This window comes from Carcharhinus amblyrhynchos, chromosome 3 (genome assembly GCF_965287045.1).
Source record: "Carcharhinus amblyrhynchos chromosome 3, sCarAmb.v2.hapA, whole genome shotgun sequence".
In the NCBI taxonomy this organism is placed as follows: Eukaryota; Metazoa; Chordata; class Chondrichthyes; order Carcharhiniformes; family Carcharhinidae; genus Carcharhinus; species Carcharhinus amblyrhynchos.
In genome coordinates this window covers 127,916,572-127,942,232 of record NC_137326.1, presented here as the reverse complement: position 1 = coordinate 127,942,232, position 25,661 = coordinate 127,916,572, and the positions used below count along the sequence as shown (strand labels likewise).

Sequence of the window (25,661 nt, the reverse complement as noted above, 5' to 3'; positions counted from 1 at the left end):
CTTCCCAGATTATAATGCAACAAAACCCCTCCTTAAGGAGACCAGAACTTAACTGATTACTCTGAACATACTCTCAAAAATACCCTGTACTGTCATAGGAAGACATCACAACTGTTATAATCAATCCCCTTTGCAATAAAGGCCAACACTTAACTTATCTTCCTAATACTTGGTGTACCTGTCTGTTAACTTGTACAGTTTGTGTTGTAAGAGCTGCTGGAACATTACACTTGATACTCCCTTAGTGGTATTAGCATCAGTAATCCATGACCCCACAATCGCAAGTGGACTTTAAATATCACGAGAAATACTCTTGCGAAATGAGGCATGATTGTAAACCAACAAGCTCGTTTACTTTGCGTAAAATGAAAGAACAGAATACAGTTTACATAATGAGATAATGAGCGGGAATTTACAGTCTTGCTCGACCCGAGACCAGAACATCCCACCTGAGGTCAACGGACATTTTCATTGTCCGCCCCTCACCCACTCCAATTCCGTGGTGGGCAAGGCTGTAGAATTCTAGCAAATGTATCTTCAGCTTCTCCCCCTTCCAAAACAATATGCAATAACCATTGTTCCAGAGGTAAACAAGGAAGCTAACTTTCAAGCTTAACTGGTTGTGTGTTTCTCTGTTACAAGTTGCATCTTGGCATCTGAGTCAAGAGAATGCAAAATCATGAGTAAGAAGGCATACTTGCCTTCAGTGGCTGGGTCATTGAGTACAAGAGTTGGCAAATCATGCTGCAGCTATAAAAACCTTGGATAGGTAGCATGTGGAGTATTGTGTGCAGTTCTGGTCATCACGTTACCAGAAGGACATGGAAGCTTTGGAGAGAATGCAAAGAAAGTTACCAGGACACTGCCTGGTCTCGATGATGTTGCTTACAAGGAGAGATTGAATAAATTCGGATTGCTTTCACTGGGAAGACAGAGGCCGAGGGGAGGACTGATAGAGATGTACAAAATTATGAGAGGCATAGACTGGGTGGAAAGTCAAAAGCTTTTTCTCAGGGCGGAAGTGAAAATTACAAAGGAACACAAGTTCAAGGTGAGAGGGGGTATGTTTAAGGGAGATAGAATCATACATTCCCTACAGTGTAGAAGGAGGCCATTCAGCCCATCAAGTCTGCAACAACCACAATCCCACACAAGCCATATTCTTGTAACTCCACATATTTGCCCTGCTAATCCTCCTGACACTAGGATCAATGGCCAATCAAACTAACATTTTTGGACAGTGGGAGGAAAGCGAAGCACCTAGAGGAAACCCACGCAGACACGGGGTGAATGTGCAAACTCCACACAGTCAGTAACACGAGGCCAGAATTGAACCCGGGCCGCGGGCGCCGTGAGGCAGCAGTGCTAACCATTGTATGTGCGGGAGAAGTTTCTCATGCAGAGAATGGCGGTTGCCTCAGACACACTGCCAGAGGTGGTGGAAGTGGGCACATTAGCAACAGTTAAGAGGCATATACATGAATACAAAGGGAATAGAGTGGTTTAGACCAAGTAAGTACAGAGATTTTTTCAGTTTTGTTAGGGCATTATGATCAGCATGGGCTTGGAGGGCTGACGAGCCTGTTCCTGGGCAGTACTTTTCATTGTTCTTTAAATCTGAGAACAAATGCAAGACTGCTGAGTATTTCCTCTATATTTTTAAACTGCACCAGGATGTATATTTAGGTAAGGACCCAGTCTGGATGTTGAATTTAGAATATTCTACTGCAATGATGAGAAATGCCTGGAATTCCATTGAACAAGTTGCATCAACTCAAGGCAAACACAACATGCTAATTAAATAGTCTGATGGCTGCTCCATTTCTCTTCAAGGAGGAGTTTGTTCACACTTTGTGCAGATCTGTCTTCGTTATTGCCTAATTAATACTTTGAGTCACCCTTGCCCCACGACTGCTTGTTCATGTTAAGCCAAGTCATGTGTTTCTGTGAAGTTGACACTTTGCTGAATCTAACTGTACAGCACTAAATTAATCCAAACCATCTTACAGAACACAGGGAAAGGCCCCTATAATTTTGCACGGAGTTATACTTCCCTGCTCAGAGCAGCACAGACCTAAATCAATATTGCAGCAGGTTTGCGATGAAGGTTCACTAGATTGCTTGCTTGTCCAGAAGGAGAGATTGAATAGAATGGCCCAATATTTCCTGGAGTTTCGAAGAATAAGAGTTAATTCAATCCAATCAATCTTAGAAGGTTTCAGAGTTGATGCTTAAAACGTGTTTCCCATTACTTCAGTGACACAGTGGTTAGCATCGCTGCCTCACAGCGCCAGCGACCCAGGTTCAATTCCAGCCTCCCGTCACTGTCTATGGAGTCTGCGTGTTCTCCCTGTGTCTGCATGAGTTTCCTCCGGGTGCTCTGGCTTCCTTTCACAGTTCAAAAGGTGTGCGGGTTAGGTTGATTGGCTGGGCTAAATTGACCCTAGTGTCAGGGGGATTAGCAGGGTAAATTTGTAGGATTCCAGGAATAGGGCCCGGGTAGGATTATGGTTGGTGCAGACTCGATGGACCGAACAGTCTCCTTCTGCACTATAGGATTCTATGGTTGCTACATTCTATGAATAAGGGGTTGGCCTTTTAAGACTGAGACAAGAATAGGGTAGTATGGTGGCACAGTGGCTAGCATTGCTGTCTCAATGCCAGGGACCCGGGTTCAATTCTAGCCTAGGGTGATTGTGTGGAGTTTGCACGATCTCCTTGTGTCTGTGTGGGTTTCCTCCAGGTGCTCTGGTTTCTTCCCACAGTCCAAAGATGTGCAGGTTAGGTGGGTTAACTGTGCTAAATTGCCTCTTAATGTTGTGGATATCAGCATGTTTACAGGGATGGGGTGGGCCTGGGTAAAGTGCTCTGTCAGAGAGTCAGTGCAGACTCGAAGGGCTGAATGGTTTCCTTCTGCACTGTGGGGATCCCACGATTCTGAGGAGAAATTTCTTCTCTCGGAGAGTTGTAAATCTTTTGAAATCTCTTCTGCAGAGAGGAGGCGATATTCATTTGCTGAGCACATTCAAGACTAGACACTAACGGAATTGAGGGGTGTGGAATTAGAGTGGGAAAAGGGAACTGGGGTCAAAGATCAGCTGATTTTATGAATAGTTAAACAGTTAACCATATGGCCCACTTTTACTCCTATTTCTAATGTTCACTGCTGGACTGGTAGATTTGAATACAGCCTAAAGCACTGTCCCATTGACAATTAAAACTATTTTGTAAGATTGTGTGGAACTCCATTCAGCAACATCTCAACACTAGATAAATTTTGATGTTGGGAAAGCTAACTCTCTCTGGTCAGCTGAGGTAAACTGTGTCCATATTTTATGGTTCTCAGCTGGCTGCGATTAGTCTGAAATGACCTATGTATGGATCTGGCGAGGAAAGATGGCCATTATGCGGAGTCACCAGCGTTGGACTGGGGTAAGCACAGTAAGAAGTCTCACAACACCAAGTTAAAGTCCAACAGGTTTATTTGGTAGCGCAAGCTTTCAGAGTGTTGCTCCTTCTTCAGATGAGAAGGAGCAACACTCCGAAAACTGGTGCTACCAAATAAACCTGTTGGACTTTAACCTGAGGAAAGGTTGAACAGGCAAGGTTTGTATCCACTGGGGTTTAGAAGAGTAAGAGGTGACTTGATTGAAAGCTTTAAGATCCTGAAGGGTCTTGACAAGTTGGATGCAGAGAGAAAACACTGAAACATAGCAGGAGGAGGCCTTCGAGCCTGCTCCGCCATTCATCACGATCATGGCTGATCGTCCAACTCAATAGCCTGATCCTGCTTTCTACCACAAGCTTTGATCCCATTTGTTCTAAGTGCGATATCAAGCCACCTCTTGAATACATTCAATGTTTTGGCATCAACTACTTCCTGTGGTAATGAATTCCACAGGCTCACCACTCTTTGGGTGAAGAAATGTTTCCTCACCTCAGTCCTCAATGGTCTACCCCGAATCCTCAGACTGTGACCCCTGATTCTGGACTCCTGGCTCCCTCACCCCTCCCGTCGGAAACATCCTCAATACTCCCTCTTGTCAGAGAAGCTGGAATTATGGGGCATTGTTTAAAAATAAGGGGCTGCTCTTTCGAAACAAAAATTTGCCTTTTTTCCTCTCTGAGGCAGTCTTTGAAACACTCTCCCACTGAAAAGGAGTCGAAGCAGAAACTTTGAATAATTTTGAGGCAGGGTTGACTTTTGATAAACAAGGGGGAGGAAGGTTAATGGGGGGTAGTCAAGAATGTGGACTGGGAGGTTACACTCGGATCAGCCATGATCTCAACTGAATGGCGAGGCAGGCTCGAGGGGCCTACTCCTGCTCCTGATGTATGGTGACTTTGCACCGAAATTGAACTGCACTGTATGCACTAATGCAAAGCTAAAGGTAACTATGCTTCGATGAGAGTTCTGCGGAGGGTAACAAGCCTGTAAAGGTTTCTTGCACACTTGAGTTCTGGTGACAAAGGAGCACAGAATGTCCAAATTGTTTTGTACCTGGTGATGACATGCAGGAACTGAGGGCTAATCACTGCTTGCATGGCCTTTTCTGGGTAATTGTAGGTGGACAGCTGCTGTACCATGTTTCCAACAGCATACAGGAAGCCTACATGCGGCAACGAAAAGAAGCAGAAGAGGCTCAGCAGCTGCTTCTCTTTCCTCCCGGAGCCAGCATCCGATTCCAGGTCTCCTAGGGCAAGATACAAAATCAGGTCAGAAACCGTTTTTTTTTATATAGAGTATAATCACAGTAAGAAGGCATACGGTGTCTTGGCGTTTATTGGTAGGGGGATTGAATTTAGGAGTCGCAGCGTCATGATGCAACTGTACACAACTCTGGTGCGGCCGCACTTGGAGTACTGTGTGCAGTTCTGGTCCCCACATTACAGGAAGGATGTAGAGGCTTTGGAGAGGGTGCAGAGGAGGTTTACCAGGATGTTGCCTGGTATGGAGGGGAGATCCTATGAGGAGAGACTGAGAGATTTGGGGTTGTTTTCGCTGGAAAGAAGGCGGCTAAGAGGGGACCTTATTGAAACATATAAGATGATTAGAGGTTTAGACAGGGTAGATAGTGATAGCCTTTTTCCTAGGATGGAGAAAGCTAGCACGAGGGGGCACGACTTTAAATTAAGGGGGGGTAGTTATAGGACTGATGTCAGGGGTAGGTTCTTTACCCAGAGGGTGGTGAGGGACTGGAATGCCCTGCCAGCTGCAGTTGTAAATGCGCCTAGTTTGGGGACGTTTAAGAGATCTGTGGATAGGTTTATGGACGAAATGGGATTGGTTTAGATTAGTGGGTTAGTGTTGTTTTTTTTTATAAGCTGGTCGGCGCAACATCGTGGGCCGAAGGGCCTGTTCTGCGCTGTAATGTTCTATGTTCACAGTTAGAGCCATCTGGCACATAGCACATTACAGCGCAGTACAGGCCCTTCGGCCCTCGATGTTGCGCCAACTTGTGAAACCAATCTAAAGCCCATCTAACCTACACTATTCCAATATCATCCATATGTTTATCCAATGACCATTTAAATGTCCTTAATGTTGGCGAATCCACTACTGTTGCAGGCAGGGCATTCCAAGTTCTTACTACTCTGAGTAAAGAACCTACCTCTGATATCTGTCCTATATCTATCACTCCTAAATTTAAAGCTATGTCCCCTCAAACTAGCCATCTCCATCTGAGGAGAAAGGATCTCACTGTCTGCCCTATCTAATCCTCTGACCACCTTATATGCCTCCATTAAGTCACCTCCTAACCGTCTTCTCTCTAACAAAAACAGCCTCAAGTCCCTCAGCCTTTCCTCATAAGACCTTCCCACCATACCAGGCAACATCCTGGTAAATCTCCTCTGCATCCTTTCCAATGCTTCCACATCCTTCTTATAATACAGCGACCAAAACTGTATGCAATACTCCAAGTGCGGCCGCACCAGAGTTTTGTACAGCTGCAACATGACCTCAATGCTCCAAAACGCAATCCCTCTGCCAATAAAAGCTAACATACCGTACGCCTTCTTAACAACGTTATCAACACATCAGCTTATTTTTCTCAAGAAGCTACCAACATGATGCACAGCACAGTGGTTAGCACTGCTACCTCACAGCACCAGGCACCTACTTCAATTCCTGGGTTCAATTTTGGCCTTGGGTCACTGTGTGTGGGGAGTTTGTTCATTCTCCCCATGTCTGTGTGGATTCCCTCCGGGTTTTCTGCTTTCCTCCCACACTCCAAAGATGTGCAGCTTAGGTAGATTGGCCATGCTGAATTATGTCACAAAATATATTGGTTAGGGCGCTTACTGGGGTAAATATGTAGGGTTTTGGGGTAAGCGTCGCTTTAAACTTAATGGGTCGAATGCCCTCCTTCTGCACTGTAGAGATTCTATGATTCGATGTGAAAGCCCAATGTTTGTCCAGGTATCTTGCAGCAGTCTGAAGATCAGAGGGCAGGTCAAAAATCAAACACTGATACATTCACCTGAGTGGGCATGCCAAGTATCTACACCATACTGAGGTGGTCACAATGGAGTTGGGCTAGTCATGTAGCCAGAATGCCCGAAATGCACCTACTCGCATCTTCTACAGAGACCCTGAATCTTGGACATACTATCATGGTTAGAGAAAATGCTACAAGGATACTCTTTGCTTAGATGTTCTGATTTTGACGTTGAGTCTTTGGGAGAAATGGGCCCAGGATCATGGATCTGGCACAACCAAATTTAAAGAAAGGGGATGTGGTCTCCTTAAAAAGTCAGCACATATCAGAGGCAGAGAGAAAATCCAGAGCCAGCAACTCATCCAAAACTCAATGGTCTGTGGTGTCCTGTCCCAATTGCAGCAGAATCTTTCGGGCACAGATCAGTTTCAGCAGTGACCTACATGCCCACTGGAACCCAACTGAACGCTTCAGGTAATGAACACGAACATTTTTGCTTTGAAGGGCAAACAGCTCCTTTAATACAGCAATCTACAGTTAATGTACAAACATTACTAGTGAATCTTCCATTGCAGTGCTCATGGGGATGGTACACAGTTTGCAAGGACAGGAGTTCTCACAGGACGGCATCATGGTTAGCACTGCTGCCTCACAGTGCCAGGGACCTGGGTTCAATTTCCGGCAGGGTCACTGTCTGCATGGAGGTTGCACATTCTCCCCATATCTGCATGGGTTCCCTCTGGGTGCTCCGGTTTCCTCCCACAGTCTGAAAGATGTGCTGGTTAGGTGCATCGGCTGTGCTAAATTCTCCCTCAGTGTACCCGAACAAGCACCTGAGCGTGGCGACTAGGGTATTTTCACAGTAACTTCACTGCAGTCTGAATGTAAATCTGACTAGTAAATAAATAATCTTAAAATGAGGCAATGGTGTAGTGGTATTGTTGCTGGACTAGTAATCCAGAGACCCAGAGTAATGCTCTGGGAACTAGGGTTTGAATCTCACCATGGCAGATGGTAAAATTAAAAATCTGAAATTAAATGTTTAATGACGACCATGAAACTATTGCTGATTGCTGTGAAAACAAATCCAGTTCACAAATGTCCTTTAGGGAAGGAAATCTGCCGTCCTTACCCTGTCTGGCCCACATGTGATTCCAGAGCCACAGCAATTTGGTTGACTCTTAAATGCCCTCTGAAATATCCTAGCAAGCCATCCAGTTTAATGCCTACTTAGGATGGGGAATAAATGTTGGCTTAGCCAGGGACATTCACATCCAGTGAATAAAAAATATTTGTCGCTAAGGTACATCTAAGTTGACGTGAGGGCCACAAATCAATTTGTTGGGAATAGGTACATTCAGAAGTGAAAGGAATCAAAGACACCTTTGAATTCATGAGTAGAATTTTAAAGGTGCAACTTTTCATGAGGCGCTTGTCAGCTCAGCTGCGATTTGTTGCAGTTTATGAACCAAATTTGATATAATGGGCAGGATTTTATGGCCTCGCTCATCCCGAAACCCTAAAATCCCACCAGAGGTCAACTGACATTCCCACGCTCCAACCCCTCGCCCGCTCCGATTCCCATGGCGGGCCGGCTGGTAAAATTTTGACCATTATATTGACACGAGAGACATATCAGCGAATCACAGTGGGATTTTAGGGTTTCGGTCAGCCATGTGCTGCAAAGAGTCTCCAACTGCGCTCTTCGTAGCTCCAAGATACAACACGCATGTTGCCACAGCAACTCTGTCTTCTTGGGTGGGGAAGGTTTCTTGCGTGAATCAGATTATTGTTAACATCACATGTTCAACCTTTGCTCCAGCTGAGGTGCATTCTGGAACTGCCTCCTCGCCCTAGCTGTGGTGGAGGTCACAGCACTGTGATTCAGGCAGAGAACCCAAGAAGAGGGATTGCCCAGTCCTGGTTCCGTGGCTAGATGGGAAGCACGCAATGGATTATCTTTCTACCCCTTTATTCTCATAGGCCAGAAAAGTCAAGTATTAGGTGACATAGGTTTAAAATGCACGGGGAAAAGTTTAGAGGAGATGTGCGAGGCAAGTTTTTTTTTTACACAGAGGGTTGTGAATGTCTGAAACGCGCTGCCCGGGGAGGTGGTGGGAGCAGGTACGGTAGCGGCACTTAAGGAGCATCTAGATGGATACGTGAATAGGATGGGAATGGAAGGATATCGACTCCACATATGATTTTAGTTTAGGTAGGCGCCATGATTGGCGCAGGCTTGGAGGGCCGAAAGGCCTGTCCCTGTTCTTTGGGTTGGTTCTGGTAGACTGGATTATAATGAAAAGGTCAGGACCCAAGGTTGGAAAGGACGGGATGTAGGCCAGGAATGGAATTTAATTCCAGTTCTGAGGAGTGCAAAAAGGCTCAGCTTGGAAGATCCTGGCTTCAAGGAAGGGAAGGGCAACTGCAATAAGGAAGAAAGCTGAATGAAAATGAAGGAAGCTGGAAAAACAGGGTCAGAAAGTGAAAAAATGCAGAAAATGACTGTTTATGTAATTGCCTGGAAGAGATTGAGAGAGTCTGGTTGGCTCAAGTTGTTAAACAATTAGCATGGAGTAACCATTATGACTTGTAAATAAACATACATACCACAACATAAGTAAGACATATCCACAAGCACGCCCAGGCTTTGAGCACAGGTGAAGTCACCTGAAGAAAAGTTCTATATCAAATCTCCCAAAGATAATCAAGACAAGCTCTAGAAATATATATGCGCACACCTCAATGCTGTTGTGCTGAAAGGTACAGTACCTGCAGAGTACATTGGGAGCAACTGAAGTGAATGTAGAGCCGTCTCTTCAACAGAGTAAATATGGGATAGATCTGGAGCAAAACGCCTTGGGATAGAAAAATATCAAAATTATAATTCATTTTTCAAAGTTGCCCTTGTCCATCACTTAAAAGAAACCCAATTAATTTTTAATTCATAATGGAAGGACTGCCATTGCTTGTGCTGCGTTGCTAAGTGGCTGTGACTTGGTGCATGGACGGACACCCTGCGAACAGGTTACGTTTGCAAAGGTTCTGGCAGTGAATGGTTAAGGAGGCTAGAACATTGGAGATTGCTACGGGACAGGAGGCTTGGAGGAAGATAATTCAATATAGTATTTTCAAATGAAGAAAAGCATAGAATGATGTGGCATAATTGGAGGCCATGTGCAGATTCTTTCTCAGAGCTATCCTTTCCCTAGAGTCCTGCATTTTTCTCTTAAAAGGGGTTTGAAATATGGAAACAGGCCCTTCAGCCCAATTTGTCCTGCTGCCCCGTTTTTTCTAAAACCACTAAACTAGTCCCATTGCTTGCGTTTGGCTCATATCCCTCCATATCCATCTTGCCTAGGTAACTGTTTAAATTCTTTTTAAAAGACAAAATTGTACCCACCTCTACAACTGCCTCCGACAGTCACCACCCTGTGAGAGAAAAAATTGCCCTTCTAGATCTCTTTGTATCTCTGCCCTCTCACCTTAAACCCATACCCTCTAGTTTTAGACTGCTCTACCTTTCTTTTCAAGTATATATTCAATTTCTTTTTGAAAGTTACTATTCACAGAATTCCTATAGTACAGAAGGAGACCTTTCAGCCCATCGAGTGTGTACCAAATCTCTGATAGAATGTCTTCCCTTGCTCTCTCCCCCACCCTTTGCCTGTAAGCCCACATGTTTACCAAGGCTAATCCCCCTAGCCTAAGGGGCAATTTAGCATGGCCAATCCACCTAGCCTGCACATCTTTGGGGCGTGTGAGGAAACCAAAGCACCCGAAGGAAACTCACGCAGACACCGGGAGAATGTACATACTTCACGTAGACACTGACCCAAGCCGGGAGTCGAACTTGGGTTCCTGGTGCTGTGAGGCAGCAGCGCTGACGGGGCATCCCATTCCATTTTCACCAGCTTCAAGTAATGCATTCCTAATTATCATAACCTGCTGCATAAAATAATCTCACCCCCCCCCTCTGGCCCTTTCACCAATGCAGTAAAAAGTCTGACAACACCAGGTTTAAGTCCAACCGATTTATTTGATAGTAAACTCACTAATTACACCAATTACATTAAATCTCTGTTCTCTGGTTACTGAGACGTCTGTCTGTGGGAAAACAAATTCCCCTTGATTTTTTGTAATGGCGAAAAGAGATTTTATTTTGATGCAAAAATCCAGCATTTTGTAGAAATCAAATCCAATTCACACATTATCCTGAAGGATTTATGCAGATTGTGTGGTGCATGGCGGAACAGTGGTTAGCACTGCTGCCTCACAGTGCCAGGGGCCTGGGTTCGATCCCTGGCTTGGATCACTGTGTGAAGTTTGCACGTTCTTCCCTTGTCAGTGTGGGTTCCCCCCGGGTGCTCCCATTTCCTCCCACACTCCAAAATATGTGCGGGTTAGGTTGTTTGGCCAAGATAAATTGTGCCTAGTGTCGGGGGAATTAGCAAAGGTAAATACATGGGGTTACGGGAATAGGGCCCGGGTAGAACTGTTGTCGGTGCAGATGGGGCGAATGGCCTCTTTTTGCACTGTAGGGATTCTATGACAATAAACATATCTGCATCAAGTATGGACCTGCTCATTGATGAATTAAGCCACAGTATTAAGTGTGCTTGCCCATTTGGCATATGAACTTCTTCCCTTCTCTTAGCTGGGAGGTTTTCTCTGCTATGAACTATCCATTAGCAGACACAAAATAGCCTCAGACTAGCTTGAAGGCTTTTACCATCACTGCGTTACGGTTTCTACAAGGACATAGACAGATCCTGTAGTGACAGGATGGTCAAGTTCAGGATTCGTGCGGCCTTGTATCACTGTAAGAACACAAGTCCTGGAGCTTACTTGTTCCACAAGGCACCAATCACTCATAAGGGATTGGGTAAAAACATCGTGAGTTTATTTATTAAGATTAGGCATATATAAGAAGCCTTACAACAATGTAAAACCGTTAAGTGAAACTAAAACTGGAACACACAATGCACACATCATTTCCCTTCTAATGATGCATAAAGAGGCACGCTCGCATTCTTAAAGGGATACCACAACATCTGGTAAACCACAGGTGTGAAACCACGTCCTACCACTTTAAGACATAATTCACTCAAGGTTCATCGTGCTGCTCTGCACTCAGCAAGTTACTTATTTCAAAGGGGACAGAGAGGGAATGGGAATTAAAACAAAGTCTGAAATTGTCCCATCCCATTGAATATTGAATAACTGGTTAAATTGCCAGGAGAAGGCCCATAGAGAAACATTGGCCAGAATTTTCCAGCCACTCTCACTAGCGGGATCTTACAGTCCCACAAAATACTGCAGGTGGGGGCACAAAAAAATCCCACTCATTGCCTGGTTTCCCTGGTCACAGGGATACACTGCATGTGTGGAGAACTGACAGCGACTGGTTATATGAAAGTATGGGTTATTGCAAAATGATTCCCATTTAGCACTATCAAGTTTAGACCCAATAGACAAATAGAACATTTACAACATGAATTTTATACACTAGCCCACACAGTGATAGTCTACAGATCTCAAAAAGATCAACCCTGCCTCACCTGTACAGAATCTGGCGTAGGTGCAGATTATTCTGCAGCTCACCGGTCAAACCCTCCATGCCTGTCCACTCCAAACTGACCAGCACGCCTGATCCCTGGGTGTCTTCGCCAAGCAATTCCAAAGGGCTTTGAAAGAGGATAAACTCATCCTGTTCTTGGATCAGTGATGCTGCTAGGAGAGTTATACAAATGCTTTAGGACCGTTACACTGAGACAGGTTGGGACGAGATGAGATGTTATGTTGAGACCATGACTTTTAAGTGGACAATAAAAAAAAGGTCCCCTGACGGTATTTTGAAGAAAAGCAAAGGAGTCTCCTCCCTGGTCCCCTGCCAAATATTCTTCCCCAATTGACACTGTTAAACAAGATTTTCTGGCCATTATCTCATTGTTCCTTGTGGGAGCTTGTTGTGAACAAATTGGCTGTGGTGACTCCTATAGTAAAACAGTCACTGCATTTCAGGCATAGGAATTATATTGTGTGGGTTGCATGCAATGCTGCGCAGTGTTATGAAGGGCTAAATTCAATGTCAACAGGGGCTGCATTTCAGTAATCCAATATATATCTCACCAAATCTTCCACTCAACTGAAAGTCTTGAATTTACATAGTACCTTTCATGACCTCAGAACTTCCCAAAGCACTTGACAACTAAACTGTTCTTTAGATTTCTGTAACATAGAAATTGTGTCAGACAATTTGCACAAAACCACAAGCAGCAATGTGATAATGGCCAGGTAACCTGTTTTTAGGTGCAGGCTGGGGTACAGACAGACATTGTGTGGAGATGCTAGCATTGGGCTAGGGTAAACACAGTCAGAAGTCTCACAATGCCAGGTTAAAGTCCAACCCTTTTTTTTTAACCTGGCGTTGACAGACTTCTTACTGTACAGACATTGGGCAGGACTCCAACAAAAACATCCCCGCTCTTCATTGAAAAGCATCATGGGATCTTTTACATAACCAGAGAGGCTAGGCTTCTGCCAGATTGAAAATGGCCCACATCTACCCCACATCGTTCAAGCGAAGCATATTGCTTATGGCAAATGGTTTCCTATTGCTAATGGACTGGTGTGTTATTGTCCCGGATATGTCTTCATACAAAACTATGAGCTTCTCAGCTGCAAGTCCCTCTCAATACTGAGATATGCAGGGCTTGACATGTTCTATAATAGTGCACTAGATGACTTGCCTAATTGGAATGTTGACCGAGGTCAGTGTTTAAGTTTTTTGTTTCCTCCCACCCCCACCAACCAATGTTTCCTTCCTCACCTGAAATACTGACTACCTTTTTACTACAGGCATTGATGTCTTCATATATAATCCCTACAGTACAGAAGGAGGCCATTCGGCCCATCAAATCTGCAGTGACCACATTCCCACCCAGGCCCTACTCCCGTAGCCCCATATATTTCGCCTTAATCTCTTGATACCAGGGGCAATTTAGCGGCCAATCAACCTAATCCACACATCTTTGGACTGTGGGAGGAAACCGGAGCACCGGGCGAAATCCACGCAGACACGAGGAGAATGTGCAAGTTCCTCAGTCACCCGAGGCCAGGATTGAACCTGGGTCCGTGGCACTGCGAGGCTGCACTGCTAACCAGTGCCCCCTTCTTATCCACCCTGCCACCTTTTCCACCCTGTCTTTTGTCATGTACGTTCTAGCATTCACAATTTTGTTTGACTGCGCAATAAGGGCCAGTGTCCCAGCCAAGACAAATTGTACCCACACCTGACATCCACCTATTCAGCTCAGTTGCAACCGTGCAGGTTCAATTCTGTACCTGCTGCGATTATTCATGAACTGTATTTATACAGCCTTCTCAACGTTGCCCTTCACCTGACGTGTGGCGATCCTCAGGTTAAATCACCACCAGTCAGTTCTCCTCCTCAAAGGGGAGAGCAGCCCATGGTTATCTGGGACAATGGTGACCTTTATCCTCACACAAACTTCTCACAAGAGTTGGTGACCAACAATCATCATCTCCTTGCCCCTATCAAGGCTGCTGATTTGATCATCCTATCGCCAACACCAATCAGCTAGAGACTTGAGAAAGTAATGACTTGTATTTATCAAGCAGCTTTGGTAACCACAGCATAATCATAGAATAGAATCTACAGGTGCAGAAGGAGACCATTTGGCCCATCGAGCCTGCACCGACAACAATCCCACGCAGGTCCTGCCCTATCCTCGTAACCCCACATATTTAACCTCCTAATATCAAGGGGCAATTTAGTGTGACCAATCAAACTAACCCACACATCTTTGGAGTGTGGAAGGAAACGGGAACACCCGGAGGAAATCCACACAGACAAGGGAGAACATGCAAACTCCACACTGTCATCTGAGGCTGGAATTCAGTGCAGGTCCCTGGCACTGAGGCAGCCGCACTAAATACCGTGCCACCGTGCCGAAGCACTCTGAAATCAATGAGTTACCTTTTGAAATGCAGCGACTGCTTTAATATAGGAATCAGTGCAGCCAATTTGTTCACAGTAAACTCCCATAAGAAGCAATGTAATAATGACCAGATAATTTCGTTTATCAATGTCTGTTGGGGGAGCATATTAGTCAAGAGACTAGGGATGAGTCCCATGCTTTACTTCAAATGTCTACTCAGAAGACAGGGTCTCAACGTAATATCTCATCCAAAAACAGAAAAGCTCAAAAGCACTCTCTTATTACTGCAGTAAGAATGCCAGCCGAGATTGTGTGCTCAAACCCCTCGGGTAGAATTTAAAGTCACAGTCTACAGATTCAGAGGTAAGTCAAGCGTATTACCCACTGAATATATGGGCGGTGCAGCGGCACAGTGGTTAGCACTGCTGCCTCATAGTGCCAGGGACCCGTGTTCAGTTCCCAGCTTGGGTCACCGTCTGTGTGAAATTTGCACATTCTCCCCGTGTCTGCACCAATCTCCTCCAGGTGTTCCAGTTAACTCCCACAGTCCGAAAGACGTGCTGGTTAGGCACATTGAGGGAGAATTTAGCATGGCCAGTGTACCCAAACAGGTGCTGGAATGTGGCTACTTGGGCATTTTCACAGTAACTTCATTGCAGTGTTAATGTAATCCTATGTGTGACACTAATAAATAAACATATTAATTGACCCACCAATGTAGATCTCAATGTTAAGTTGCACAGAAATGAATATTATCCTGTAGGGAGCGGGGGATTAGAGGAGTAATACATATGCATTGATTAATTTATGACATACCTTCTGCAGAGTCATTTCCATCTTTCTCAGTGCCCTTGCTGCCTGGCACCTCTTTCTGAAGAGTGTGCGGCTGGCTTTTGCTCTCCGCTTGTTGGACCCTCTCCAGTTTCAGTACCAGCACTTCCAGTTCTGCTATCAAGGCCAAACAGCCACTGCAAAAGGCGACCTCCAGCAGGTTCAGACTGACATGTACGATCAGGAAACGCTCAAAATCTAACACAGGGCTCTCGCCACCCAGTCTCTCCTCCTTCAGGCGGAAGAACACCACCTTATTGTGGCAGCCGACCACCAAGTCACCCTTCACAGGGCAACAAGAAATGGAGAGGGGAGGCTCAGAGAGTGGCATCTCCACAATTTCCATCTGGTCTTTGGGTGCCCCTTTGAACGGCGCCTGCAGCACATGTCCCACCATCCGGATACCAACTCGGGATGTCCCCTGTTCCTGGCATCCTCTCCAATTCAGGTAGACACGGAGAGAAAGAACCTTGCTCTTCTCTTCAATTGTAGCAAGATAGTCCCCTGGAAACAAGAGATGGGGAGCACAATAAAAGGTAGAATAAATCACTTAATTAATACAACTATATTAACCTCCCATTAACCTCCCTGTCTACATTTCCCACTGCCTCGGAAAAAAAGCCAGCATAATCAAAGACCCCATGAACCCTGAACATTCTCTCTTCCACCTTCTTCCATCGAGAAAAAGGTAAAGTCAGATCACATACCAACCGACTCAAAAACAGCTTCTTCCCTGTTGCCATCAGATTTTTGAATGGATCCACCTTATATTAAGTTGATCTTTCTCTACACTCTAGCAATGACAGTAACACTATGTTCTGCACTCCTCCTCTATTTTCTCTACAAACGGTATGTTTTGGCCATATCGCATGCAAGAAACAATACTTTTCACTGCATCTCAATATATGTGACAATAATAAATCATATCTATATAATTTATGAGGCAGTCAGGTGTCACCCATAAGGACAGAAAAGTGAAATCTAGAAATTAAGTAAACTTTGTCCAAACTGGTCTTATATCCCTTAAAATGGAACTCTAGTATTACTGATTTTTATGGGGGATGCAATGGTATTGTCACTGGCCCACTAATCTAGAGACCCAGGGCAACACTCTGCGACCTGTGTTCAAATCCCACCATGAAATTTGAGTTCAATAAGGATCTGGAATTAAATGTCACATGATGACCATGAAACTATTGTGGTACAAACCCATCTGACCAGAATTTTCCTGTCCCATCCACCGTGAGAATTATAGTGGGTGGGGGACAGACCATGCAAAGGTTTGTTTATCTCCAGCAGGATTTTCCAATTTTGGGGCAATCACAGCCGGAAAATTCCACTCTACTGGTTCACGAAAATCCTATAGTGCAGAAGGAGGCCATTTGGCCCATTGGGTCTGCATCAACCGCAATCCCAACCAGGCCCTATCCCCATAACCCCATGCATTTGCCTTAGCTTGTCCCCCTGACACTAAGGGGCAATTTAGTATGGCCAATCCACCTAAACCGCACATCTTTCAGACTGTGGGAGGAAACCAGAGCACCTGGAGGAAACCCACGCAGACATGGGGAGAACATGCAAACTCCACACAGACAGTGACCCAAACCAGGAATCGAACCCAGGTCCCTAGCACTGTAATGCAACAGTGCTAACCCCTGTGGCACTGTGTCATCCAATGTCCTTTAGAGAAGGAAATTTGTCATCCTCACCTGATCTGGCCTACATGTGACTCCAGAGCCACATCCTCAGGGATGGACAATAAATGCTGACCCAGTCAACGACCTCACATCCCATGAATGAATTTAGAATTTACTGAGATTTGACAACTTTGAACTTTCTCCCCCCCACCCTTCTGGGCAATTTGCAAAAGGAATGACTTTTACTTCATCTTCACAGATTCTAGGCGGTAACATTTACCTATTCCACTGAAGGTTATTTTCTGGACTTTCCCAAGGGTAACAAAAGTGCAGAGAGGCTGACACCCACTCTCTGTGATGTCGAAGGCTTCGATTTTGCAGCCGGCGGAGACGACGAAGAGGATGTCCCGTCCGCAGCAGAAAGTGTCGGGTTCGTGTTGAACGGGAACGATCAGCTGGGAGGCAAACGGGTGACAGTTGTACACACGCACCATCTCCAACACATTGGGCAGCGCTCTTGCTCAATAAAAAACACTGACCGAGAGACAGGGGAGCGGTAGGTGTTGCTAGAATCAGATGAGAAAAGAGAATAAAAATATACATATTGTGTAGTGTTGGTTAAATATAGTCTCAGAAAATTAGTTCAACTTTCACATGCAGTGGTGGATAAAGACAGTGCAATTTAACATGTGCACTTAACGCCACATTTAGACAATTTAAGCTACCCACCGAGTTGGAGGAATGTCACTTTTCTGCAGGTTCAAAGCATTGTGCAGGCTGTTGGTTAAACATAGTCTCAGAAAATTAGTTCAACTTTCACAAGCAATGGTGGATAAAGACAGTGCAATTTAATATACGCGACTTAATGCCAGATTTAGACAATTTAAGCTACCCACCGAGTTGGAGGAATGTTCCTTTCCTGCAGATTCACACTGTTGTATGATTATTTTCTGCACAAGCTTCACGTCCTCTTTTTGCTCTGGTTCTAGCTCTCGCCCCTGCACAACAACAGCACCTTGTGGCTAGTGGAATGTCCCCAACTCCAGCGTTCCTTCCGCAACCATTGTGACATCAGCCCATTTGTTGCGCCAGCCAATCGGAATGGCCGGCCCGGGGCGGCCCTGCTGTCAATCCAAGGCGCTCAGCCAATCGGAATGTGAGAGGGGATGTCCATCAATGTCAGGGCTCACTGGGCACAGCGCCAGCAGAAAGTCCCAACTGCGGAAACCTCCAACAGAGAATGCTGCAGTACTACACTCTGGTTTCTCTTGATCCTATAAATATTTTCAGTCCCTGATAGGGGAGGGAGCTACAATCATAGAATCCCTAGAGTGCGAAAGGAGCACATTTGAGCCTGCAACAATCCCTCCCAGGCCCCATCCCCCTAACCCCACGATTTTACCCTGCTAATCCCCCTGACAATTTGAAGTTTATTTATTCATGTCACAAGTAGCCATGATGTGGAGTTGCCAGCTTTGGACTGGGGTAGGCATAGTAAGTAGTCTCACAACACCAGGTTAAAGTCCAGCAGGTTTATTTGGCAGTACGAGTTTTCAGTGCGTTGCCCCCTTTGTCAAGTGAGGCAATGCTCCGAAAACTCGTGCTACCAAATAAACCTGTTGGACTTTAACCTGGTGTTGTGAGACTACTTATCATGTCACAAGTGGACTTATATTAATACTGCAATGAAGTTACTGTGAAAATTCCTGAGTCATTACACACCAGTGCCTGTTCAGGTACATTGAGGGAGAATTTAGCATGGCCAATGCACCTAACCAGCACGTCTTTTGGACTTTGGGGGAAAATCAGAGCACCCTGAGGAAACCCATACAGACGCGGGGAGAACGTGCAAACTTCACACGGACCGTCAGCCGAGGTCAGAATCGAACCCGAGTCCCTGGCATTGTGGGGCAGCAGTGTTGAGCGCTCTGCCACTGCAGCGCATGTCACATTGCAAACTTTTGGTAAAAACTAGAAACAGAATATTCATACAGCACAGGAGAAAGGCCACTCGGCTGTCTCACATCTGCAAGCTCTCTGCAAGAGAAGACCAATGTCTTTTAGGCATGGAAATCTGCTATACTTATCCAGTCTGGCCCACATGTGACTCCAGAGCCACAGTTTTGTGGTTGAATTTTGACTGCCCTATGAACAAGAGTGACTAGCGATGGACAACAAATGCTGGCCATCCAGCGATGCCCATGTCCCTTAAATGAATAAAAATATCACAGCTACATAATAACATTCGGAGTAGTGGAGGCCCCTTCAGCCTTGTCCACCTTCAATAAGATCATGGCTGAGCTGATTGCAGCCTTAACTCCAGGTTCCTGCTTGCCAACCTCCCATAACCCTTAACTTTGGAGGTCAAAAATCTATCTAATTCAGCCTTGAATATATTCAATGACCCAACCGCTACTGTTCTTTGGGTTAGTGAATTCCAAAGATTAACCACCCTTAGGGAAGAAATTCCTCTTCATCTTAAATGGGAGGCTCGCTATTTTGAAATTGTGCACCTAATTCCAGATTCCTTCACAAGGGCAAGCTCCTCTTAGCAGCTAAGCCCCCTTACACACTTTCCTCATAGCCCTGCATTTTTGCCCCTTGGGTTCTTATCCAATCCCCTATTGAAAGTGATTGAATCTACCTCCACCACAATTTTTGCCAGTGCAGCATAAAAATATGTATCTCACGGCAGCACAATAGTTAGCATGGCCACATCACAGCACAAGGGACAGGGATTTGATTCTGGCCTTGGGTCACTGTCTGTATGGAGTTTGCATGTTCTCCCTGTGTCTGCGTGGGTTTTCTACGGGTGCTCTGGTTTCCTCCCACAGTCCAAAGATGTGCCAGTTAGGTGGACTGGCCATGCTAAATTGATCCTCACTGTCCAAAGATGTGTAGGTTAGATGGATTAGCCATGGTAAATTGCACGTGTCCAAAGATGTGTAGGTTAAGTGGTAAATGTGTGAGATTATGGGGATAGGGCAGAGGACAGGTCCTGGGTTGGATGCTGTATCATAGTTGGTAGAGACGTGATGGACTGGATGGTCTCTTTCTGTGCTGTAGGGGTTCTATGTTTTCTTTTCTTCTATTGCCAATCATTCTAAATGTGTGTCATCTGGTTCCAGACTCTTTCATCAGTAGGAACAATTTCTTCCTAGCCATTCTGCCAGACCACTCATTAATTTGAACACTACTGACTCTCCTCTTAATCCTCTCTTCTCAGACAGCAGCCCTTTCTCCAATCCAACCACACAACTGAAGTCCCTCATTCCTAGAACTATTTTCATAAATTTTTTTTGTACCTGCACTACATCTTTTTTGAAGGAGCCCAGAACTGGACACAATACTCTAATTGAGGCAAAACCAGCCCTTTTTTAAAGTTGACTATAATTTTCTTGCTTTTGTACTAAGTACCTCTATTTCTAAAACCAAAGGTCCGGTATGCCTTTTGACTGCTTTGTCAACTTGCCCTTCCATCTTTCACATGTTGTGTATATTTATTCAATGTGGTAGAAGCAGAAATCCCCAATGTATTAAAAAGCATTTGAGGTGCTGTAACCCGCAAGCTGGGGTCAGGAACTGGAAGATGGGACTAGACTGGAAACTCTCATCAGCCAACACAGGCATGATGGGTTGAATGGCCTCCTTGTACGTGCTGCAGAATCTTTACTGTGTCTACATCCTCAGGTGTTTCTGCACTTTCAGTCTCTCCTCATTCTTACCATTAAAATGTATCACTTTGCACTTCATGTAAAATTTAATCTGCCCATTCCACCAGCCTCTGGTCTCTTGACATTTATCACCATCTTCCTCTCTTTATAGTATGTACAGCGCAGAAACAAACCATTCAGTAGCTCATTGCTAGTGTTTAGCTTTTACACATACCTTCCCCTAGCCTTCCTCATCTCAATCCATAGCATACAAGGCTACAGACAGAGAGCTGGAAAATGGAATGAGGATATGTGCTTGATGGCTGGTGCAGATATGATGGGCCAAATGGCTTATTTCTGTGCTGTAAAACTCCATGACTTTTATCTGTTGATAATATCCTTCTATGCTTTCTCCTTCAGTTGCTTAACAAGCTTCTTCTTTGACGTGCCTTTGCTATTTGACTCAACTGCCCTGATGTGGTATCAAGTTCTACATTCTAGCCCAAAAGAATTTCTCTGAATTCCCTACTAAATTTGTCAGTAACCACTGCAGCTTCTATTTGTGACCTCTAGTTCTGGCTTCCAGATTGGAACAGCTTTGTAACAGCTTTTTGAGAATTGCAACACTCCAGCCATGAAGCCACATTAACAACATCCAGTGAATAATGGTCTAATAGAATTAAATCCAGTATCAGTGAACACTGAGTACAAAAGCAAGCTTCTTTATGGACTATCACTCACAAATCACATGTAATGCTGTCTTGTGATGAGAAGAGTGTACCCTCCTCTTTCTTATGATTAGTTGAAACTATTGAACACTTCATCCAATGAAAAACTCCAGAAACTGATTACTAATTGGTCAACCTGACTGTCTATCAGCACAGACCCTCAGTTTTATTGGTTAAATTCCCTGTCAATTAAAAGGTGGAGGCAGTCATGTTTTTGTTTCAGATTCCAGCAGCATTTTGCTTATTTTAATACATTGCAATATCTTAAAGATATTTATTAATGTCACAAGTAGGCTTACACTAACACTGTAATGAAGTTACTGTGAAAATCCCCTAGTTGCCACGCACCATCACCTGTTTGGGTACATTGAAGGAGAATTTAACATGGCCAATGCACCTAACCAGCATGTCTTTCAACTGTGGGAGGAAACTGGGGCACCCAGAAGAAATCCATGCAGACATAGGGAGAATGTGCAGACTCCATACAGACAGTGACCCAAGCCGGGAATTGAACCCGGGTCCCTGTCACTGTGAGGCAGCAGTACTAACCACTATGCCCAGAAAAATGGGACTGAAAAGTTAAACCCATATTGAGAAGTGATGCAGTGGTTAGCACTGCTGCCTCACAATGCCAGGGACCCAAATTTGATTCCCTGCTTGGGCCATTATGCAGAATCTGCATGTTCTCCCCATATCTGTGTGGGTTTCCATGATGTGGGGGTGCTGGCATTGGACTGGGGTAAACACAGTAAGAAGTCTCACAACACCAGGTTAAAATCCAACAAGTTTATTTGGTAGCAAAAGCCACTGGCTTTTGGAGTGCTGCCCCTTCAGTAGGTAAGTGGCAGTTCTGTTCACAAACAGCTTGTGTCTTTACATGCTCTGTTTGTGAACAGAACTCCCACTCACCTGACAAAGGGACAGCGCTCCAAAAGCTAGTGGCTTTTGCTATCAAATAACCTTGTTGGACTTTAACTTGGTGTTGTGAGACTGCAGCAGCAGGCGACAGTGCAGAGGAACCTCGGGGTCCTTGTGCATGAGTCGCAAAAACCCAGCTTGCAGGTGCAGCAGGTGGTCAGGAAGGCGAATGGGATGCTGGCCTTCATAGCGAGGGGGATTGAATATAAAAGTAGGGAGGTCTTGCTGCAGCTGTATAGGGCATTGGTGAGGCCGCAGCTGGAGTACTGTGTGCAGTTTTGGGCGCCGCACCTGCGCAAAGATATTTTGGCCTTGGAGGGAGTGCAGAGGAGGTTTACTAGGCTGATACCGGAGTTGAGGGGGTTGAGCTATGAGGAGAGGCTGAATAAACTGGGCTTGTACTCGTTAGAGTTTAGAAGAATGAGGGGAGATCTCATTGAGACGTATAAGATGATGAATGGGATGGATAGGATCGAGGTGGAGAGACTCTTCCCGCTCAAAAAAGACAGTAGGACTAGGGGGCACAGCCTCAAGATAAAGGGGGGAGCGGTTTAGAACGGAGTTGAGGAGGAACTTCTTCACTCAAAGGGTGGTGAATCTCTGGAATTCTCTGCCCGTTGAAGTGGTGGAGGCTGCCTCGCTAAATATTTTTAAGACGCGGGTTGATGGGTTTTTGATAAGAGAGGGGATTAAGGGTTATGGGGAGAGGGCGGGAAAGTGGAACTGAGCAGCGACAGATCAGCCATGATCTTATGGAATGGCGGGGCAGGCTCGAAGGGCTAGATGGCCTACTCCTGCTCCTATTTCTTACGTTCTTATGTTCTTACTGTGTGGGTTTCCTTCAGGGCTCTGGTATTCTCCCTCAATGAGAAGTCTCACTACACCAGGTTAAAGTCCAACAGATTTATTTGGTAGCAGTTCTCCCACAGTCCAAAGTTGTGTTGGGTAGCTGCATAGGCCATGCGAACTTGTCCCTTAGTGTCAGGGGGATTAGAAGAGCCCCCTTGATTCTAAATCATCCCCTCAAGCTGCAATACTAGGGAGGACTGGGAGGGGGCGCGCTAGGGTCTCCTGATTGGATCATCGGACTGTCAATCACCGCCGCGATTGCCCAATGGGAAACGAGCCGCCTACCATTATGACGTGTTGAGTTTTCCCAGCGGGCGGGCGGCAGGTGGAGAGTGCGCGTGCGTGCCTGGCCCCTTGAGGGACGCGCGCGGCCAGGTGCAGTGGCCGTTAGGTGCCCAGGTGTGGCGGCCCTGAGTCCACTTTGGGCCAAGCCAGGCAGATGGGCTGGTGTGGGCAGCATGGGGTGTTCTTATGTCCGTTTCTCATCCTGTATTTACCATTAGTTAGTGGAAAGTACGAAGAAGGGAGGTTAGAGACAGACAAGGTAACTTTTGTTTTTTTTTAAAAAAGTTAGTATTTAAATTTATTTAAGGAAATGGACTCTCAGTCTTTTTGGCTCTCCAGGTTGGTGCTGCCAATCCAGTTGTGGGTTCAAGTATGAGTTTTTTTTCTCTTGGAGGTCACAAGATATGGTCCACGGCTGACCTATTTTTGTTACTTTGGAAAATCAAAGAACATAGTTTGTTGGTGGCACAGTGGTTAGCATTGCTGCCTCAGTGCCAGGGACCTGGATTCAATTCCGGTATTGGGTCACTGTCTGTGTGTTTTTGTTTTGTTTTTAATTCCAATTCAATCCAATCAAGTCCAATTCAGAATCTCAACAAGTTGAGACATTCCCGATCCAAGCTGACAAGACAGGGCTCTCACCTCCTGTCATGGGCTTGATCTACATGATCCAAGCTGATCGGAGTAGGCATTGCACCTCCTCCAAGGCTCGATCTTCTTCGCATCTTAGCCAAAAGGCCAAGATGCCACTTTTAAAAATGGCTTCAAATGAAGCTGAAATGTAACCTAATGACTTCAACCAAGCACAGCATGTCGATACTACACTTGTTCTTAGCCTAGGTCTGGGCTTCCTCTGGGATGATTGGTATGCCTTCCACAAACATTCAATCCCTCCATCATCAATGGACAGTGGCAGCAGTGTGTACCAGCCACAAGATATACTGCAAAAACTCAGTAAGGATCTTGAAGCAGCATCTTTCAAACCCACAACCACTACCATTTGGAAGTTTGAGGGCAGCAGATACCTGGGAGCGCCACCAGCTGGAAATTCTCCCCCAAGCCGCTCACCATTCTGACATGGACAAAAATCGCCATCCGTTCACTGTCACTGGGTCAAAATCCTGAAACTCGTTTCCTAATAGTGTAGCTACACTTCAGGGACTGCAGAGGTTCAAGGAGGTACCTCCCTGAGGGCAATTAGCTTTGGGCAATAAATGATGCCCACATCCTATAAATGAATTTTTAAAATATATAAAGGAGGTTATCAAAGCAATTATGAGTGGATTTGTTGATTGCACGTCAACATATATATACAACTTATAGCCATCCCTTTGAAGTTACTAATTTATCCCCAAAATAAATTTATGATTGTTTTTATTTGGATGGCTGGGCTAGCAATTATAGTTTGATGTGGAGATTAACAATCCATTCAGTGGTGTAGTGTGAATGGTTGTGATGACACCAGGAGTGGAATTTTCCTGTCCCACCCGCCATGAGAATCATAGCGGCCGGGGAAAGTCCGTTGATCTCAGGCGGTCTGATTCACGTGATTCATTCAGTGTGATTCACGTTCACCAGCTGAGTGCTGGCAGTCATTAAATATATCCACTTTGTTTTGCTTCGAGTTGTTCTTCTGAGTATTATTGTGGTCATGTGCTGTTGAGCACAGAAGCAGTCTGTGAGAATAATTGAGCAGGCTCCTACTTGATATAGCAGTTTGCATATTTAATCCTCAAAAGCTGAGGTTAAGGATATTTTGAAAGATGATCAAAATTAATCATAAAGTATTTGTTTGTTAAAACATAGCTCTGGAGCTTTTTGACAAGCCTGTTTAGTCTGCAAAATGTGATACATAAGTCATTGTAACATCCTTCAAGATCAGTGTTGTAACAATGATCATACAGAAATGTAAGATCGATATATATGCACCTACAAAAATGCCCAGCAATGCATAATCTAACTTATCAGTTACTGAGAATATATTGTTCTGCTTCCCCTCCCCCCCAGCTATCAGCCAAACATGTTCCAACTGAATATGTACTATCTTTTGTTTTTGAAATTGAGAGGAATAAAACTACAGTTCTGTTTCTGTCACAATCAAGAAGAACCATCTGAAATTGACAAATTGGGGTGGGGCCGGGTCGGAGGTCTGTGGTTCACAAAGGTTATGAAGTTACTCACGTTCTGAAGTCTTTGTACAAGTTGTGTACAAACTGAAAAGTAAAGATTTTGCTGCACCTTAAATCAAATACAATGTTATATGTTTTTCACAATTTGTGCTCTTACCAGTCACATCTCTTTAGGAGACCTTGTGTCACAGTGGTAGTATCCCTCACGCTGGACAAGAAGCTCCGGG

General features: G+C 45.0%; 1 protein-coding gene across 2 annotated transcripts in view; it reads right to left on the bottom strand.

Annotated features, from left to right (window-relative positions):
• Positions 1-17,918, bottom strand: part of hps3 (HPS3 biogenesis of lysosomal organelles complex 2 subunit 1) — a 46,152-nt gene extending 28,234 nt beyond the window's left edge. The window contains exons 1-6 of one of the 2 annotated variants that reach the window (XM_080185978.1): positions 17,769-17,918; positions 17,153-17,438; positions 15,221-15,739; positions 12,002-12,173; positions 9,213-9,298; positions 4,502-4,694 (exon numbers count right to left, since the gene is read on the bottom strand). In XM_080185978.1, coding sequence (XP_080042104.1) covers positions 4,502-4,694; positions 9,213-9,298; positions 12,002-12,173; positions 15,221-15,739; positions 17,153-17,366 — 1,184 coding nt within the window. In that variant the 5' untranslated portion in view covers positions 17,367-17,438; positions 17,769-17,918. The remainder of the gene's footprint in view (positions 1-4,501; positions 4,695-9,212; positions 9,299-12,001; positions 12,174-15,220; positions 15,740-17,152; positions 17,439-17,768) is intronic. The other variant, XM_080185979.1, reaches the window with a different exon arrangement.
• Between the last annotated feature and the right edge of the window lie 7,743 nt (positions 17,919-25,661).